At 42.5% G+C, this 19,365-nt stretch overlaps 1 protein-coding gene across 1 annotated transcript in view; it reads right to left on the minus strand.

Moving 5' to 3' along the window:
- LOC126237430 (cytochrome P450 4c3) overlaps window positions 1-19,365 on the minus strand; it is a 348,050-nt gene that overhangs the window by 192,068 nt on the left and 136,617 nt on the right. Inside the window, exons 6-7 of the mRNA XM_049947583.1 lie at window positions 12,451-12,577; window positions 1,651-1,729 (exon numbers count right to left, since the gene is read on the minus strand). Coding sequence (XP_049803540.1) covers window positions 1,651-1,729; window positions 12,451-12,577 — 206 coding nt within the window. The remainder of the gene's footprint in view (window positions 1-1,650; window positions 1,730-12,450; window positions 12,578-19,365) is intronic.

Here is a 19,365-nt window from a genome sequence, read left to right on the forward strand (position 1 = left end):
GTGAAGACTTAATATTACTGGTTTTGCAAGATATTAACACAAAATAACTCTTGTGCATTTGTGAATCATGATGTAATTCAAATGTAAAATGTATGTAAAACACATAGCAGACGAAGGGGGAAGGAAACATCTAAAATACATTGGCGTATTGTTTTTAAAAAAACCAACTTACAAAACATAAAACAGATCGATAATAAGTTGTTAGAGTGCAGGACAAGTAAAAGAGAAAAAGACAATGACAAAGAATAATATATGAATAACATTAAATGAGGTATAACACAGGTTTTTTAAAAAACATAATAGCCACCATCTGGCGTGGGAAGTTAGAAGTACAACGTTCGTGATTTACGTAAAATGTTACGTTAAGACTAAGGAGTCAAATATATAAAAAATAGTAATAGTACGAAAATGCTATTACGTAATAATTAAAATGCGTTCCAAGCCCTGTCACACCGAGGTCTGCTGAACAGGTGCATGTAAACAGCGGCCTCAGTTTACGTGATCGCTCTAAGCTTGTTGATACCAGTGCCTACCAATTTTAATTGTATATTACAGGTATGTTCCTACCAACTGTTATGTTCATACGCAGGTGTAGTTGTGATTTTCTGTTTTATACTCTCTGATCGTTATGTAAAATTTTTAACTTCTAGTACTGAGGATGGTCGCTAAGTGACCAAAAATCGATTTTGCGGATAATAAAACAAAAAAATACGACCAATGCTGATTCTCTTTCCAATTCGGCAAGAGCTTGAGCGGAGTACACGACAGCCTACTCACCGCGCATGCAGAGAACCGGCAATGCTTCATGCGACTCTCTGGCCTATAAACCATACAGACTACAATTAGTGCAAGCTCTTCGGGTCGGCGATGAAAGGAAATACCTTGACTTAAGAAATGGTCTGCTAGAGGACATGGAAGACGATACATTGTTACCTCGGTTGCCCCACGATATTACTGATCACGAAAGAGACTCACCTATAGTGATTATTTTTTGTGTCATTTGCCGTAGATAAGGGTTCTTTGTTTTTTTTTTAGGAAAACACAGTGACTGGAATGAGCTATCTTCAAATGCCGCAGAATCGGCTTTCCACACTTCAGGAGGTCTCCGATGACTTCATTTCCAACAGGATGGACCTCCATCAGACTGGCACAAAAACGTGCTCTGCCTCAACGCTGGATGGGGTGCGCGGGACCCGAGACACTGCCCTGCATTCTTGGCCTCCAAGATCACTGGGCGGGACCCCATGTGATTTTTTTTCTTGTGGGGATACGTGAAGGAAAGTGTGTTCGTCTCCTCTTCACCTAGTGCCATAGAAGAAGTGAAGAACAGGATAACAGCCGCCGCAACTTTTGTAAAAGCGGATACATTATATAAATTTAATGATGAATTTAGCTATCGTCTGGATGTTGTTCGTGCTGCTGATGATGGACACAGAGAGCATTTATAATAATACATAAAACTTTAAGATTTTGTGAGTATTTTGCAATTCGTCCCGTGTTTCTAGTATGTTTTTATCAACAAATATGGAGCTTTGATACCACTCGTTCTTTTTGAAACATCGTATATTATGGAATAGAATCGTGTGTTTGACAACGGCAGTAAGGCAATGTCCTCGTGGAAGTAACTAGGTGGCTAGGGAGAGCACTCACCTAGCTCGGAGTCATTGTCTTCGCCGCTCTTCTGTCTTTCTTTCTGAAGGCGTATCTCCTCCTTCCTCTCCATTATCACCTGAAACAAAGTACGTCCGGATCACACTCGAGTTTTTAAATTATACAGCATAAACGTCATCATCTTTTGCGCCAGTTCGAAACAGGTAATTTTGTTCTCTTCCAGAAATCTGGCACATTCTATGCAACAAATTCATGTAGGATTATAACCGTAATGTATTTTCTTTTGTGGAAAAGCTTCCAAAACAGGAGTTTCATTGTCCAGATTGCAGTTGATACATATCCTGATTAATACACTCCTGGAAATTGAAATAAGAACACCGTGAATTCATTGTCCCAGGAAGGGGAAACTTTATTGACACATTCCTGGCGTCAGATACATCACATGATCACACTGACAGAACCACAGGCACATAGACACAGGCAACAGAGCATGCACAATGTCGGCACTAGTACAGTGTATATCCACCTTTCGCAGCAATGCAGGCTGCTATTCTCCCATGGAGACGATCGTAGAGATGCTGGATGTAGTCCTGTGGAACGGCTTGCCATGCCATTTCCACCTGGCGCCTCAGTTGGACCAGCGTTCGTGCTGGACGTGCAGACCGCGTGGGACGACGGTTCATCCAGTCCCAAACATGCTCAATGGGGGACAGATCCGGAGATCTTGCTGGCCAGGGTAGTTGACTTACACCTTCTAGAGCACGTTGGGTGGCACGGGATACATGCGGACGTGCATTGTCCTGTTGGAACAGCAAGTTCCCTTGCCGGTCTAGGAATGGTAGAACGATGGGTTCGATGACGGTTTGGATGTACCGTGCACTATTCAGTGTCCCCTCGACGATCACCAGTGGTGTACGGCCAGTGTAGGAGATCGCTCCCCACACCATGATGCCGGGTGTTGGCCCTGTGTGCCTCGGTCGTGTGCAGTCCTGATTGTGGCGCTCACCTGCACGGCGCCAAACACGCATACGACCATCATTGGCACCAAGGCAGAAGCGACTCTCATCGCTGAAGACGACACGTCTCCATTCGTCCCTCCATTCACGCCTGTCGCGACACCACTGGAGGCGGGCTGCACGATGTTGGGGCGTGAGCGGAAGACGGCCTAACGGTGTGCGGGACCGTAGCCCAGCTTCATGGAGACGGTTGCGAATGGTCCTCGCCGATACCCCAGGAGCAACAGTGTCCCTAATTTGCTGGGAAGTGGCGGTGTGGTCCCCTACGGCACTGCGTAGGATCCTACGGTCTTGGCGTGCATCCGTGCGTCGCTGCGGTCCGGTCCCAGGTCGACGGGCACGTGCACCTTCCGCCGACCACTGGCGACAACATCGATGTACTGTGGAGACCTCACGCCCCACGTGTTGAGCAATTCGGCGGTACGTCCACCCGGCCTCCCGCATGCCCACTATACGCCCTCGCTCAAAGTCCGTCAACTGCACATACGGTTCACGTCCACGCTGTCGCGGCATGCTACCAGTGTTAAAGACTGCGATGAACCTCCGTATGCCACGGCAAACTGGCTGACACTGACGGCGGCGGTGCACAAATGCTGCGCAGCTAGCGCCATTCGACGGCCAACACCGCGGTTCCTGGTGTGTCCGCTGTGCCGTGCGTGTGATCATTGCTTGTACAGCCCTCTCGCAGTGTCCGGAGCAAGTATGGTGAGTCTGACACACCGGTGTCAATGTGTTCTTTTTTCCATTTCCAGGAGTGTAGTTTTGGCAAAGTTATATTGACGCCTTCAGATTGTTAGGTATGCGTAGCGCATTGCCATGCGCCCATTGAAAACATTGAGGTAAACCACAGAAAATACACTCCCATGCAACAAAAAGTACACTGAAATAAACGCCGTAAGTATATAAGGAAGGCACAGAGCTGACAAACACATAAGACACAGCTCATCTACTGCTGTTAAATGTGTATATGTTGACAACCGGCTCCGTACTTCCGGAAACTTGTCAAAAGAACTACATAAAACTACAGAGTGCCACCAGGTGGCAGCTGTCTCGTACACAACAACATTTTCTTTTGTGTTCTAGCGATACGGAGCAGCCATCATACTGTAGTTAAGCAAGAAACCACGTGCATTTTTGGCCGGTAGCCACAGGCAGTTGCAGCTCGACATCCCGTTAGCTGGAGACCTCTGCGCAATATCCATTTAATGCAATAAGGAATGAACGAGGCTGCATACATTGATGCTGCCGCCATATGGTAAAATAGTAGATATCTAATCAGCGAAATGTGATAAGAAACGGCCACCAGGGAATACTAATCCTTAGAAACACAAAAAGAATGTACGGTGAAAGGGAAGCTCTCCGGTGAGAGAAAACAAAAGTTGAAATTATGATAAACAGATTGCTAGAATGTGTACGAAAATATTGGCTTTCGAAGAGGATGGAGCATACAACACCTCCACCGACTACTTATCACTGATCGCCGAGATAAATGAGAAATGAAAATACCGAGGTGAAGCAGACACAAAAAATAACACGCAACAAGGCAAAGTAACAAAGAAGAAGTCGTCGAAAGATTGGTGTGTCAAATTCAGTCAGTGGAGCTATAGGCAGCAAAATCACTACTCCTGCAATTCACCGGATTTCCTTTACGCTCCCTAGTGGCACTACCATTGTCCAAGAATTTTTATAGGAATAGGTAAACAGTTTATTTTTATGCACACACACAATAAATGTTACTGTTGTGGTTCGCTGCAGAGAGTAGTAAACGTGTTACTGTGTATCATGGTAACGGGAAACACACGAGAATAACGTGTAAAATAAGCTGAAAATAAAGGAAGATAAATAAGGAAGGAAGGAAGATTAACATTTAACGCCTTGTCGACGACCAGGTCATTAAAGGCGGAGTACAACCACGGCTAGCGCGGGAAGAACGCTCACATTCAAAGAAATTGTGTTGACGATAGTCAAATGTTTAATACCAAATAAATTAATAAGATACGGAAGAGATCGCCATTGGTAGACAAAACAGGTCAGAACATTACTAAAGAAGCAAGGAAACAATCATGCCAAATTTTAAAGAACGCAAACTCTCAAAGGTTGCCGGCGGTTCGGAGATGCTCCAAATCTTAGCGGTGACTTCCGTGCGAGATGCTTTTAATAGTTTCCAAGGGGAAATTTTGGCTCTACATTTGACAGAAAATACAAACAGATTGTGATCGTATGTATAGTATACCAGCGGGAAGCCACAGTCAGAACCTTCATTGTGTTACAGCAATGTGATGTTAACAGTGACAGCACAATAAAAGTAGAGTTAGTAAACATGGTTTTCCAAACTTCTGTCACAAAATAAGATGCAGTAAGTATTCCAGAATCAAAGAGAATTGCCAAAACGAGCAATTTGGAAGTAGACACCTTCGTGTAGCGAAGCAACCTGTCATTTAATAGCCGGCCGAAGTGGCCGTGCGGTTAAAGGCGCTGCAGTCTGGAACCGCAAGACCGCTACGGTCGCAGGTTCGAATCCTGCCTCGGGCATGGATGTTTGTGATGTCCTTAGGTTAGTTAGGTTTAACTAGTTCTAAGTTCTAGGGGACTAATGACCTCAGCAGTTGAGTCCCATAGTGCTCAGAGCCATTTGAACCATTTTTGTCATTTAATAAAGGCAAGTCTTCCGTTGCATACTGTATACCAGTCCGGTTCCTTTCAGAATATGTTGATGAAATAGTTCCATTTTTAGCAGTCACGTGCAATCGCTCGCTCAGTGAAAGATATGTAGCTGAAGAGTGGAAAGCGGCACAATTCACACCAATGTACAAGAAAAGAAACATAGGTAATCCACTGAATTATCACATATCGTTGACACGATTTGTTGTAGGATTTTGGAACGCATCCTATGTTCCAGCATAATGAAATACCTCGAAGCAAACAATGTATTCACACCTAACTAGTACGTATTCAGAAAGTATCTTTCACTTGAAGCACTACTGGCTCTTTATTCGCAGTGCTATCGACAGAGGGCTTCAGGAAATTTCTAGAAAGATTTTGACACTGTTCCTTATAAGCGTTTTCTAATCAAATTGTTTGCCTATACAGTATCATCTCAGCTGTGCGTCTTAATTTGCGGTTTCCTGTCGCAGTTCTTAGTAGTTTACAGGAAATCATTTAGTGAAAACAGAGTTATATGGTAGGGCTCCCCAAGAAAACGTTAGAGGAGGATATGAGCAGCTTTCTTAGATTGTTTTTGAAGAAGCCGTCGTTTACTGTATAACAAAGTCATCAGAAGATCAAAACGAATTATAGAATTATTTGGACAAGATATCTGCACCACGCGAAAAGTGACTGTTGACCCTGAGCAACAAAAAAGTGTGCGGTTTTCCACGTGCTCGTTTGTCTGTGAAGTGCACACTTCGGAGAATACGGTTGGTAGGTCAACAACTAAACGTTCATAATAAGTACCGTGTGCAAGCGATGGGGCCAAATGATTTTGAACCCAGAATTCAGTTATGCCAGTGGATTATCCTGCGCGGCGCGGTAGTGTCAGCTGAGACCTCTTTCAACCGTAATGGTGTCTTCAAGCGCAGCAATGGCTGCGTCTGTTATGATGAAAATCGTTACGTTTTCGTCAGTAAAAAACTGAATATTTTTTTCTGAAAACGGGTTCTTTGTTTAAAGATACTCAAGTTAAGATCCTTTATTATCTGTGTAAATTTGATCCTAGTGGCCTACATCATTACCGGGAACTGGTAAAGCCGGTGCTTCGTACTTTACTGACTGTAGTAGACCTGTCTTATTCTTGGAGTCTCAGACGTTGAAAAATGAGTTTTAGTATCCAAATCAACGATAATTTAGTAAGATATTGAGTATTTCTGAAAGTGAAACAGTCTCAAAGACACAAGAACTTGCTAAGATAAATCAGGTGCCGATACACTAGGGGAAAACTACAGTTCTTCTACACAAGAGATTTGTTAGAAGATACGTTTACGGCCTATACTGGAATATTGCTGAAACATGTGGGATTCGTGCTAGGTCAGAGTAATAGAGGAAATCAGGAGTATATAAAACAAAGTGCGAGGGTGTGATGCTTGTCTGCCTCGGTATTTGGGGATCAGAAAATCTTGAAAAATCTAACTGGTAGTATGACCAACATCTCGCACAAACCAGCTTACAAAAGTGGCTTTAGTACAGAATCTGTGGATATTCTTCAATACCTAACAGGTACTTCTCGCATGGACCTTGATTAGAAATTTAAACCAGGAACATTTTGCATAGAAGTATACGAGTATAAGCAGCCATTCTTACTGGTATGGAATGGAAAGAAATGTGCATCTACGATACCAGAAAGTGCCCTCTGCCACATAGTATGGAGTATAGCCGTATGTATACGCGGAGAACATTAAGAGTCCGAACCATAAACTGCTAGCATTGACCACCTTGCAGGCAAATCAACCGTTGGTTTTAACGACATACGAACACGTTATAGCTTACGAAAGTTCAGAGGCATAGTTAATCTCCTTTCTCTTACGACTAATTCCCTTGGCTTCCGACAGCAATAGCGCCGCATGTTAGTCACCTTGCAGTTGCAGCTGTAAGTGAACGCAAGGTCGAGCAGTAATCGCTGGAACAAGAAGCTCGGTTGTGAACTCTCCGTCTTGCACTGCGTCGGCCAGAGTATTGCACATCAGTCGTAGCGTGTTTTCTTTTGTTACGTATTTTGTCTCAAGGTAAATGACTTCGTGTGAGTGAAAGGACAGACGAAACTCGTGGAGCCCGTTTCTTTAAGGCGTTCCGTCACTGATGACAGTGCCACTAAAGCAGAGTTTTTAAACACGGTTTTCTGAAACTCCTGAACCAAAGAAGACGAATTCCAATCAAGAACAACTGCCAAGATGAGAAACATAGAAGTAGATATTCTCGGAGTAACGAAGCAGTTTAAATCACTTCATAAAGGCAAGGCCTCCGGTCCAGATTGTATACCAGTCAAGTTCCTCTCAGAGTATGCTGATAAAATGGCTCCATATTTAGCAATTATATACAACCACTCGCTCACAGAAAGATCCGTACCTAAAGACTGGAAAATTGCTCAAGTCACACCAATACCAAAAATGGTAGTAGGAGTAATCCGCTGAATTACAGGCCTATATCACTAACGTCGATTTGCAGTAGGGTTTTGGAACATATACTGTATTCGAACATTATGAAGTACCTCGAAGAAAACGATTTATTGACACATAGTCAGCACAGTTTCAGAAAATATCGTTCTTGTGAAACACAACTAGCTCTTTCTACTCAAGAAGTAATAAGTGCTATCGACAGGGGATGTCAAATTGATTCCATATTTTTAGATTTCCAGAAGGCTTTCGGCACCGTTCCTCACAAGCGTCTTCTAACCAAACTGCGTGTCTACAGAGTATCGCCTCAGTTGTGCGACTGGATTCGTGATTTCCTGTCACAAAGGTCACATTTCGTAGTAATAGACGGAAAGTCATCGAGTAAAACAGAAGTAATATCTGGCGTTCCACAAGGAAGTGTTATAGGCTCTCTATTGTTCTTGAACTATATTAACAATATAGGAGACAATCTGAGTAGCCGTCTTAGATTGTTTGCAGATGATGCTGTCATTTACCGTCTTGTAAAGTCATCAGATGATCAAAAGACTTGCAAAAGATTTAAATCAGATATCTGTATGGTGCGCAAAGTGTCTATTGACCCTGAGTAAAGAAAAGTATGAAGTTATTCACATGAGTACTAAAAGAAATCAGCTAAATTTCGATTACGCGATAAGTCACAAAAATCTGAAGGCTCTAAATTCAACTAAATACTTAGGGATTACAATTACAAATAACCTAAATTGGAACGAACACATAGATAATATTGTGGGTAGAGCAAACCAAAGACTGCGATTCACTGGCAGAACAATTAGAAGGTGCAACAGATATACTATAGAAACTGCTTACACCGCGCTTGAGCGCCCTATTCTGGAGTATTACGGCGCGGTGTGGGATCCGCATCAAGTGGGACTGACGGACGACATCGAAAAAGTACAAAGAATGACAGCTCGTTTTGTATTATCTCTAAATAGGGGAGATAGTGTCACAGACATGATACGTGAGTTGGAGTGGCAATCATTAAAACAGAGGCGTTTTTCGTTGCGACGGGATCTTCTCATATAATTTCAATCACCAGTTATCTCCTCCGATTGCGAAAACATTCTGTTGACACCCACCTACATAGGGAGAAATGATCATAACGATAAAATAAATCAGGGCTCGCACAGAAAAATTTAAGTGCTCGTTTTTCCCGCGTGCCGTTCGAGAGAGGAACGGGAGAGAGTTTGAAGGTGGTTAATTGAACCCTCTGCCAGGCACTGTATTGTGAATAGCAGAGTAATCACATAGATATAGATGTAGACGTATTTTCGCTACAGTTTGACAGTAAGTATTCCGTTGTACTCTATTAGACTCAAAAGCACATTTTGTTTGGTTGTCAAAATAGATGGAAATCAGATGAACAGAACAGATGTTCCGGCATTTTAGCAAACATTAGGTTTTTACATTGTCAAGGCATCTTCACGGGCGGATGCTTAGTTCCGAACAAAGATTTTTTTCTTTTCTCACGATTTTCTTTCACCGAGCTGGTTACAGTATTTGGGTAATATTCATCAGTTAGTGTTTTAGCCCTGACAAGGCAATCAACAAGAAGATCACAGATAACACGGATAGTAATCTCTTCAGCATCCACCCGTGGCTCTGAATGTTGTTTCGTCTCTCATGAGAAGCAGTCTCACTCAAAGAACAATACGACGCATAGAACCAGTTTGTTTTTAAAATATTCTAAGCAGTGGTGAGAAATACGTTTCTGTATTTGCTTTTTGTCGTCAGTCAACAGATTTGCACACGTCTTTTTTTACACAAGGCTTTCTCAGAGTTCATTCAGCATTTAACATTTATCGTACTTGTTCGTTTCAGATGATTATATCTTTGATCAGCTAGCCTATAACTCCAAAATTTACATTTTTTCGACTTTTTCATCCGTAATTGCACTTTTGGGTTGTCTTTTACATGAGACAATTTCGATAAAGGAAAGACACGAATGAATTTAACCACCCATATCATGACTACTGAAACCGAAGGATCAGACTCACATAAATCTTCAACATGGCAATGAACCGTACTAAAGTAATAATTTCATCTGGGTATGTTTTATAGCTTCTTATTCAGATCGAAATCTACATAACAGGACTACTTGAAAACACAGCAGCAACAAATCTATTCCGCAGGTCTAGTTAAAGTTTGATTCATGTTATAGTGTAACGTGCACCACCGAGATAAAAACAAAATCTCCTTAACATCAATGCTATCAGTTTGTCAGGCCGAGAAATATCTACAGTGTCCTCACGCAACACGTCGATGGCCATGCCATGATTCGTTATCTGCTAATAGAAAGACTGCTGAATGGCACAGGAAGCCATTTCATAGGCCCTGCGTTGATGGATTACATCAATGTTGTTGCCAGCTGATACCAATCTTTTATTACTGACGCCTCCTGGACCACAATATTATATAAAGTTCAGATTTTTTCCCACCAGTCTACTGGTTTAATGGGGTCTGCAACGATTTCCTAGCCAATATTCTCGGATATTACAGGAACGATCATTCGAAGCAAGAAAGTATAGTAAACATGGGCTCTAAAATGCATACCTTATGAGCTATGAGTCCTTCATCTTCGATACTGTGAAACAAATCTCTTGTACTGCAACATCTTTGCTTTTCGTACTTTGAGAGGCCGTGGTATGGATCAAAATCAGAAAAAAATGCCCAGTACGCGTGGGCTCTAAAGTGCATACCTTAAGAACTATGAGCACTTCTTCAGCTTTGGTACTGCGAAACACATTACGTTTACTGAACGCGTGTTCACAGCTGTTAAGGTACGTATTCTGGGCCCCATTTTTACTAGAAAGTTTTGCTTCTAATGATCGTTCCTGTCATATCCATGAATATTGCCCTTTCCTCCCTGGATACCCTAAATATTCCAGTCTCTGTTTCCCCCTACATTTTTCATCCTTTACGGCTTTCTCTACTAGCACGGAAGTTATTCTCTGTTGTCTTAACTCAAGTCCTTACCATCCTGCTCACTCTTCTATTCAGTGTTTACCGCCTATTTCTTTCTTCGCCGGTTCAGACAAGGATTTCCTAATTTTTTATCAGTCCATTTAAATTTCAGCGTCCTTTTGTGACCGACACCTTATACCCTTCGGTTTTCTTCTTTTCTAGTTTTTCCACAGTTTATATTTCATTTCCAAACAGTTCTGTGACCCAAGCGTACATATTTAGAAATATGGGACCAAACTGCTGAGGTTATCGGTCCCTAGGCTTACACACTACTTTATCTAACTTATACCAACTTACGTTAAGGACATCACACACACCCATGCCCGATGGGGGGGGGGGGGACTCGAATGTCCGACGGGAGGTGCCTCGGGAACCGTGGCAAGACGCCTCATACCGTGCGGCTACCCCGCGCGACAAAAAATTATTTCTCAGAGTAAGACCTAAGTTTTCACACTAGTACACTTCTTTTAACGAGGAATCCTCTGTTTATATACGGTAGTTTTTTTTTGTCTTCTTCTTGTTTCATGACTGACGCTTTATTTTGCTTCACTTCCTCCATTACGAGGTCCGTGCTTTTGAGGTTAGGTTTGTCGCTATTTTTATTTCTGATGCTTTTCAGTACTGCCTTCTTTCTGTGGTTTACTCTCAATCCATATTCTGTGATCAGTAGACCAATCATTCCATTCAATGTGTACTGTAATTCTTCCTTACTTTTACAGAGCCTATCAATACCTTCAGCGAAACATATCATTCATATCCTTTCACGCAGAATTTTTGTCCCCACTTCTGAACATTTCTTTTATTTCCTTCATTGCTTCTTCGATATACTGGTTGAACAGTAGAGGAGACAGATACTGGACCCCTGCCTTACGTCTTTTTTAACCCGAGTACTTCTCTCTCTGCCTTATTCCCTCGTGGGCCTTGTACATTTTGCGTATTACCATCTTTCCCTATAACGTACACCTCTTTTTCTGAGTATTTCAAATAATTAGAACCACTTCACGTTGTCAAATGTTTTTTCTCTGTAGACAAATCGTGTGAAAGTGTGTTACTGCTATTATCGACATAATAATTACCTTTCTGGAGCATGTATCGTAACGTCCAACTTATCGTCGTGTAATGAACGCTCAATTTTCATTTCTGTTCTTTTGTATATCATTTTCGTCTGTAACTTGTATTAACGAGCGAGAGGTCATACTAATTGTATGGTAATTCTTTCTTCCGTCTGCCTTTATCGTCTTCGAAACTGCGCGATTGACAGTATTCCGGAAGTCTATTGGTATGTCGCTATTATCATATATCGTATACGCTAACTTGTGTTTAATTTCCACTTCTCCCAATGATTTTAATAATTCCGTAAGAATCTACATGTCGCTTCTATCTCGTCGTCTAGTGGGCGTTAAAAATTAAACTTCTTTCTTGCTTCGTCTTGGTGTTTTTTATCTCAGATCTGAAGTCTTGTGGAAGTTTACCGGAAAAGCTTGTTTAATACTTAAATTAACTCCTCATCCGTGTGGATCGAAAACTGTATCAAGTCTTCCGCAAAGAAAGTTGATAGGAAGAAGTAACCAACATAATTGTAGTTGTTTCCGAATTCGTGGATCATGTGTAATAACTCGAAGATTTAATTCAGCATTTGCAAATCTGAACGGAATAGTTTAGGTGTACATAAGGTAGAATTGAATAAGTTATGCAAAAGTTCTACCTAACTCCCTTACCTTATTGGAGAAACCGTGAAGAATTTCGATACATTTCTCGTGCTTCTTATATAAAGACGTCATCCTGAAGATCCAGTCTGGCTGTAGCCACATCTTAGCTTGTCTGCTCTGCACAATAGACCCAATCCTGTAAAGAAAAGAAGGATCTGTTACATATTTATCTGTATTGTAATGCCACTATCTTAGTAACATGCGTGCAACGGCGAGTTTTAGTTACGAAAAATTAGTTATTTGCAAAAGAAAACGGGTGCATTTGCTGTTTTGAGACATCTGTGTTTTCAGACTTCCGGCAATTTTTCTTGGTAGGAATTTCAAAGAGGCATGGAAACATAAATGAGCTTGTTTTAATTATTTTATTGGAACAGTTGTTAACGTGCAGTTTAATTAAGTTGCAGTGTGTTTCTGGCGTACATGCTCAGCTTTATGCGTGCTAGACTATACGTAATGTTATTATCCATGATACGTGGGTTGCCCAGAAAGTAATGCATCGCATTTTTTCTCCAACAATTCTTTATTGAACATAATGAGAATTACACACACGAAAGAATAGTGTTTTATCTACATACCCTAGTTTTCCGTGCAATCTCCATCCCGTTATATGGCCTTCCTCCAGCGCGAAACAAGGGAATGTATGCCCTGTCGGTACCAATCCTTGTCCTAGCGGCGGGGGCAGTGCTTCACTTGTGAATCACCTCCTCATCGTCTTCAAAACGTCTTCCACGAATGGCACCCTTTAATGGCCCAAACAAGTCGATGTCCGAGGGGGCTAGGTCATGGTCAGAGCTGTCAGGTGTGACAAACTTGGATGGTCTCCCCGACCGCTGCAAATCGTAGAGCTCAGCCGAACCGCCTGCCCAGCGTCTAACTATGCTTCTGTCGACAGTTGATGCTCCATAGACTTTGCACAGGCGTTTGTGAATATTCGCAACAGTTTCTTTCTCTGCGGTGAGAAATTCAATGACGGCACGTTGCTTGTAACGTACATCACCTAGAGACACCATTTTGAAACTGTCCTGCAGCTACGCTACCTGTCGGAAGTGACGAAGAACGTAGCGCGCTCGCTCAGGAGACTTCAAATAATACATACGTAACGTTTCGCATTCGGAGCACTGTCTTCGGGTGAGAAAAAAATGCTGTGCATTACGTTCTGGGCAACCCTCTTAGATTAGGATGTTAAGTCATCTGACTGAACTCGTGTGCTCGTTACTGAGCAAAGTGACGGTGATGGGACACTCCACAGCGATCTACTGACAGCGCCCCAGTAGAGCTGGTTTGCCGTTATCGTCCCTAGGCCTATGCTTGATATCCCAGGTATAATTTTGTTGTGAATACTGAGACAGTATTCTGTTGAATTCTCCACTCTTTTCGTAAATCACAGATTGATTGCTTGTACTCTTGCTAGCACGCCATTTATGCTCAATTGATTGCTTCACGAGGGTCCGCCTGCCTAGCTGAGTGGTAATGTGCTTGCCTCCCATGCAGCGGGCCCAGGTTCGATTCCCGGTCAAGTTGGAGATTCTCTCCGCCCGTGCACTGCGTGTTATGTTGTCATCATCATCTGATCGGCGGGCAAGTCGCCGCCTGTGGCGTCACATGCAATAAGACTTGCAACACGGCGGACGAACTGTCCCCAGCGGGCCTCCCGGACATCAATGTTGCTTCAGAAGGAAGGTCCTTCGTTCATCATAAAGTCAAGTTTTGCGTAATAGAAGCTGGTTCCGATGCAGCATAACTGACAATTTCGGCCATACTATAAAATTTCTTGAAACTGTACGTCTCTTTTCATATGAAGCTTTTTACTTACATGCGTTTCATCTGCTTTCTTTACGTGATTCAAGTTTTCGTATTTGGTTTCCATTTTAGAAAGGATCACCTGCATTAATAACATTTACCGGCAGCTAGAACCACCTCTTATTCCTCTTATTCGCAGTGACAGGCTTTGTGGGGGATAGCTTTCATGGACTATACCATGATAAATACGACAGCTTTAGCTGTGTGACATATCTTTGTTTATGATCCGACTAATTTCGCAGCATTAGACCCATCCCTTCTGGAATACACATTCTGTTTACAATTTATTCCAAATAACCTGTATATGACCCTACGTTCCTTGTCCAATTGTGATAATAATGTTTAACCGTCAAGAAGTCGGTAGTCCAATTGAAAATAGAGCAGAATGCAGGGAACATCATCCCGATACAAAAAATCTAACGCTTAAAATCATCGTTACATCAACAGGCCAGCAGTGATTGAAGATGTGGCTCTAACGCCGCGAAAGTAGTTGAATCATAAATACAAATTTATTAAACGGGTGAAGCGTCTTATTCATCATGGTACAAGTCTACAGCTGTGGATGTCCACAATACAAATATTTGCTTATGGACTACTTCACAAAACTTGATATGAGGACATTTTTGAACTTAAAATGAACTTATTTTTTCGACACTTTCTTTGAAAGGCATTCTAAAAGAACTGAGGTATCAGAGTCGACATTCGATGTAAGTGGTAAAAATACCTCGATACAGGTAATTTGTTTGAACTGAGCTCGTAGCTTTCCAAGCAAATGTAATTCGTAATGTATAAGGGGCAGTCAAATTAAAACGAGATATATGGAAAAGAGTAAGTCACCTGTTTATTATTTCAAAAGTAAGCGCCATAACTGTTAATACATTTATCCCTCTGTGTGACAAGGCGGTCGATGCCTTCATGGAAAAATGTCTGCTGTTGCCCACGGAAACGTTATTCTAACCGGGGGAGCACATCTTCGTGCGAAGCAAATCAACGGCCACCAATGTCTCTCTTCAGGTTTCCAGACATCGCATTGGGAGAGATCGGGACTGTATTGAGGATCTGTAATGGTTACCCAGGGAGACTCTGCAGGGTCCGCCCACATCTTGTCAAGGTTGTTTGGAGTATGCTGCAGCCACCTGTCGCTACTCAGTAGAGTCAAGTTGTGGTATTGACGTGCAAGTTCCGCCTTTCCTCGCCAATGAACAGCAGTCACCATGGGAGGGAGCAGGAACCAGGCGCCTGCTGCAGAGGCCCATATGCTGCAACGTTCGCTGAACTCTCGTTAAGAAGAGGCTGTTGGTAACCCCTTGGTTCATCTGGGTGGTGAGTTGCTCAATAGTTTCTCGTCTATTCAACCGTAATCGTCTCCGCAGCAGTCGTTCAACCCTGTCATCTATGGGGCTTGGTGCTGCACAGTCATGTTCCCTAGGTGCCTGTTATGGATAGAGCCATTTTGTTATGCACGGTATGCTTTAACCACGACTGCACTCGAACAGTTTACTAACTTAGCCGTTTCTGCAATGCTTCCATCCTTGACCCGAAAGCCAATGAAAAAAATGGTTCAAATGGCTCTGAGCACTATGGGACTTAACTTCTGAGGTCATCAGTCCCCTAGAACTCAGAACTACTGAAACCTAACTAACCTAAGGACATCACACACATCCATGCCCGAGGCAGGATTCGAACTTGCGACCGTAGCGTTCGCGCGGTTCCAGACTGTAGCGCCTAGAACCGCTCGGCCACCCCGGCCGGCGAAAGCCAATTATCACGCCCTTTTCGATGACAGATGAATCGCTCTATTTTCGTATAACGAGAACGACGCCACTGTTTTTCGCGTACCTGCGATACGCTTTACATATCTTCCACTGTTGTCGCTGCCACCTGGCGTCTGTGAGTGCTGCGCTTTAACGTCGAACATAAGCAGCTGTCACATTAATGTGACTGGACCGTGTATGTTACTTTACCTGTTTCGTCCGTAAGTTTTATGGAACAATGTACGTAGGTAGAGCTCAACTGTCTATGATGGATACTTGCTTCAGCACCTTGGAGACAGGAGTATAATCCCGATCTACGCTTTGTAGTAACTAATGAAAATGAATTAAGAGAACACAGTCCAATCTTAATTAAAATAGCGACAAATATCCCGCTCGTTTCATCTGTTCCACAACCTAGATGGAACTTCACGAAAGGAGAGTGGGATGTATTTGCTAAAAATCTGGACAAGTGTCTCGGCTGGATTCCCCCAAATGCAAAAAACTATGAGAGTCTTGTGGGGGCCATGATAAGTGCAGTAAAGAAGGCAATCCCTAGGGACTGCCGGAAGCAGTATATTCCAGGTTGGAATGAAACTACTGAGAAACAATATGATGAATTTCCAAAAACCAGGGACCCGGAGAAATAGCGGGTAACCAACCTCACAACCTCAACACAGCCAAACGAATTAGGTGGACATAGACTGTTGGGTCACTCAGTTTTCAGACATCAAGTAAAAAAGCATGACCATTACTAAGGAAGTTGGATGGAACAAATTTAAAGCAAGGAACAACACTCAAATATCAGCTAACAGGATTGCTGCACATCTACTGTCCACATCAAGAGCACCAAGGGATAAGACTCATACAAGATACATCAGACGCAAACTTGCATTGCTCAAAAATAACACAAAGCAACAATCTGACTTTTCAAGAACATTCTCTATATCTGAAATTTCCGCTGCTCTTAAAACTTTAAAACCCGGAAAGGCGCCTGGAAGTGATGGAATCCATCCAGAATTTCTTCTGCATAGTGGTGCATAGTGGAACTATGCAAAAAAATGGCTGGCGGATTTCTTCTCTGATATTATGATGTCTGATTCAGTCCCACAAAAAATGAAGCAATCAAAAATCATAGCAATACTCAAGCCCGGTAAGGCACCAGACTAGCCTGCGAACTACCACCCAGTCGTCCTATTTTTAAGTTCCTTGGAAGAATTCTGTACAATCGGATTAGTCCAAAAATCTTTCAGAACCTTCCTCTTGAGCAAGCTGGATTCCGTCCAGTACGGAGCTGCACTGATCTAGTCTTATCTTTAACAACAATTATTGAAGCAGAAAACATCAGCTGCTTTCGTCGATGTAAGTCCAGCATATGATACAGTTTGGAGGCATGGACTTCTTTATAAATTATTGCAACTTGTCCCATACAAACGGACAACAAAACTAATTGACAACATGTTAACTGGAACGACGATTACCGTAACTACAGAAAAAGACACCAGCTGCCCAAAAGTATTGAATAATGGCTTGCCATAGGGATTCGTCCTTGCTCCTCTCTTGTTTAACCTATATTTATCTGATATCCCTCCAACACAGTCCAAAAAGTTTGGCTATGTAGACGACTGGGCAATAGCTACCCAACACCAAACTTTTGAAAGAACTGAAGAAATCCTTTCTGATCTACATATCCTAAGCCACTATTTCCGTAAATGGAGGTTACAGCGAATCTCGTATAAAACAAACGTTTCATGCTTTCATCTGTTCAATAGACTGGCACACAGAGCCCTCGATGTCTATTTTGAAGGAGACAAACTTCATCATAATATGCACCCAAAATACCTTGGGATCACGTAAGATAGGACACTTTCTTTTAAGGAGCACACAACAAACGTCTGCTAAGCTTGAAACCAGAAACAAAATTCTCCATTAACTCTGCGGCACTCATTGGGGATCGTCAGCAGATACTCTCCGGGAATCAGTACTCGGTTTGATACAGCCAGCAGCAGATTACTGTGCGCCTGTATGGCTTAATAGTCCACACGTAAAAAAGATAGATTTACAACGTAACGAGCCATGCGCTTATTTAGTGGGTCAATATGACCTACTCCTACATATTGGCTACCTATCTGGAGCCACATTCCACCTCCTGATGTCAGACAGAAGAGCGCGCTGCTGCGTGAATACCAGAAGATTGTAAATTACGCTGACCTTCCAATAGTGGACGAAGAAGACTAAGTTCAAGACATCCCATTCTCATCACAGCCAGGACTGCCATGGAAACTGAATTCAATCCCATCGACGATTGGAAACGCAGCTGGCAATTAAACTGTTCCCCACAATGCCTGAAACTGCCCTGAATCCAGAAGAAACTCGCTGGATTCGACCAGCCTCGGACAATCTGAACTATCTTGAACCGCATCCGAACGGGCCATGGACGATGTGCGGACACTCTCTACAAGTGGGGCAAATCTTCATCACCATCTTGTGACTGATGCGGAGCGACAGACAGTTGCTCGTTTTGTATCGACATGTCTCGCACGTGCCTACAAGGGTCCTTTCGAAATTTCCTCACAGCGACGAGTGATGTTATAAAATACATAAAAGACCTTGATATCCGTCTGTAGCTGTTGTTATTAGTGGTATTATATGTTGGAGAGCTGTTCTTAAATGTTGATGTGTAGTAATTTGTTATCTTCATATATGTATTGCCATACGATAAATAGATAAATAAAATACTTGTGAAGTCCACGGTTTGTTACGAAAGATTATGGAACTAAACTAGAAATATGAAATCTCATGCTGCCATTTAGCCTCGTGTGCCTAAGGCAGCTACCCTCATACAACAGACGAATCATCTTCAACAGTGTCGCATACCTTCATTGTATGAGCCATTGTTGACTGGACAGGATCCACTCCGAATGATAGGATCACTCCCTGGGAACCATGAACTGACGCCACCGCTTCTCTTAGCATTTTTGTTCAAACTCCAGTGGTGCAAAATTTATACGCCACAGAGATTCGAACTGACTATATCTCGATCAACAGCCGTCTCGGAGGCAGGTCAGTAGGAACTTAACAAGTGTACTTCGTACGTGTTCTATTTACATATTTTCAACTATTAGGTTAAGTTCACAATCTTTCTGATTACGTCGTACTATAAATCGTGTGTTCAGGAGCAACTAGTTGCAGTTAGTTAAAAAATAGCTTTCTACGTATTCGTTAAACTAAAGACTATTAGGATGGCTGTGGGTGTCTATTGTGTGTTGACAGTGAGTCTATTGCAATACAGAGACGAAAAATACTAAGAACCCCCCCCCCCCTCCCGCATCACCGTACTTGCATCTGACGGAAAATCATAGGTCAAAATCCT

Source organism: Schistocerca nitens, chromosome 1, assembly GCF_023898315.1.
Source record: "Schistocerca nitens isolate TAMUIC-IGC-003100 chromosome 1, iqSchNite1.1, whole genome shotgun sequence".
Classification (NCBI taxonomy): domain Eukaryota; kingdom Metazoa; phylum Arthropoda; class Insecta; order Orthoptera; family Acrididae; genus Schistocerca; species Schistocerca nitens.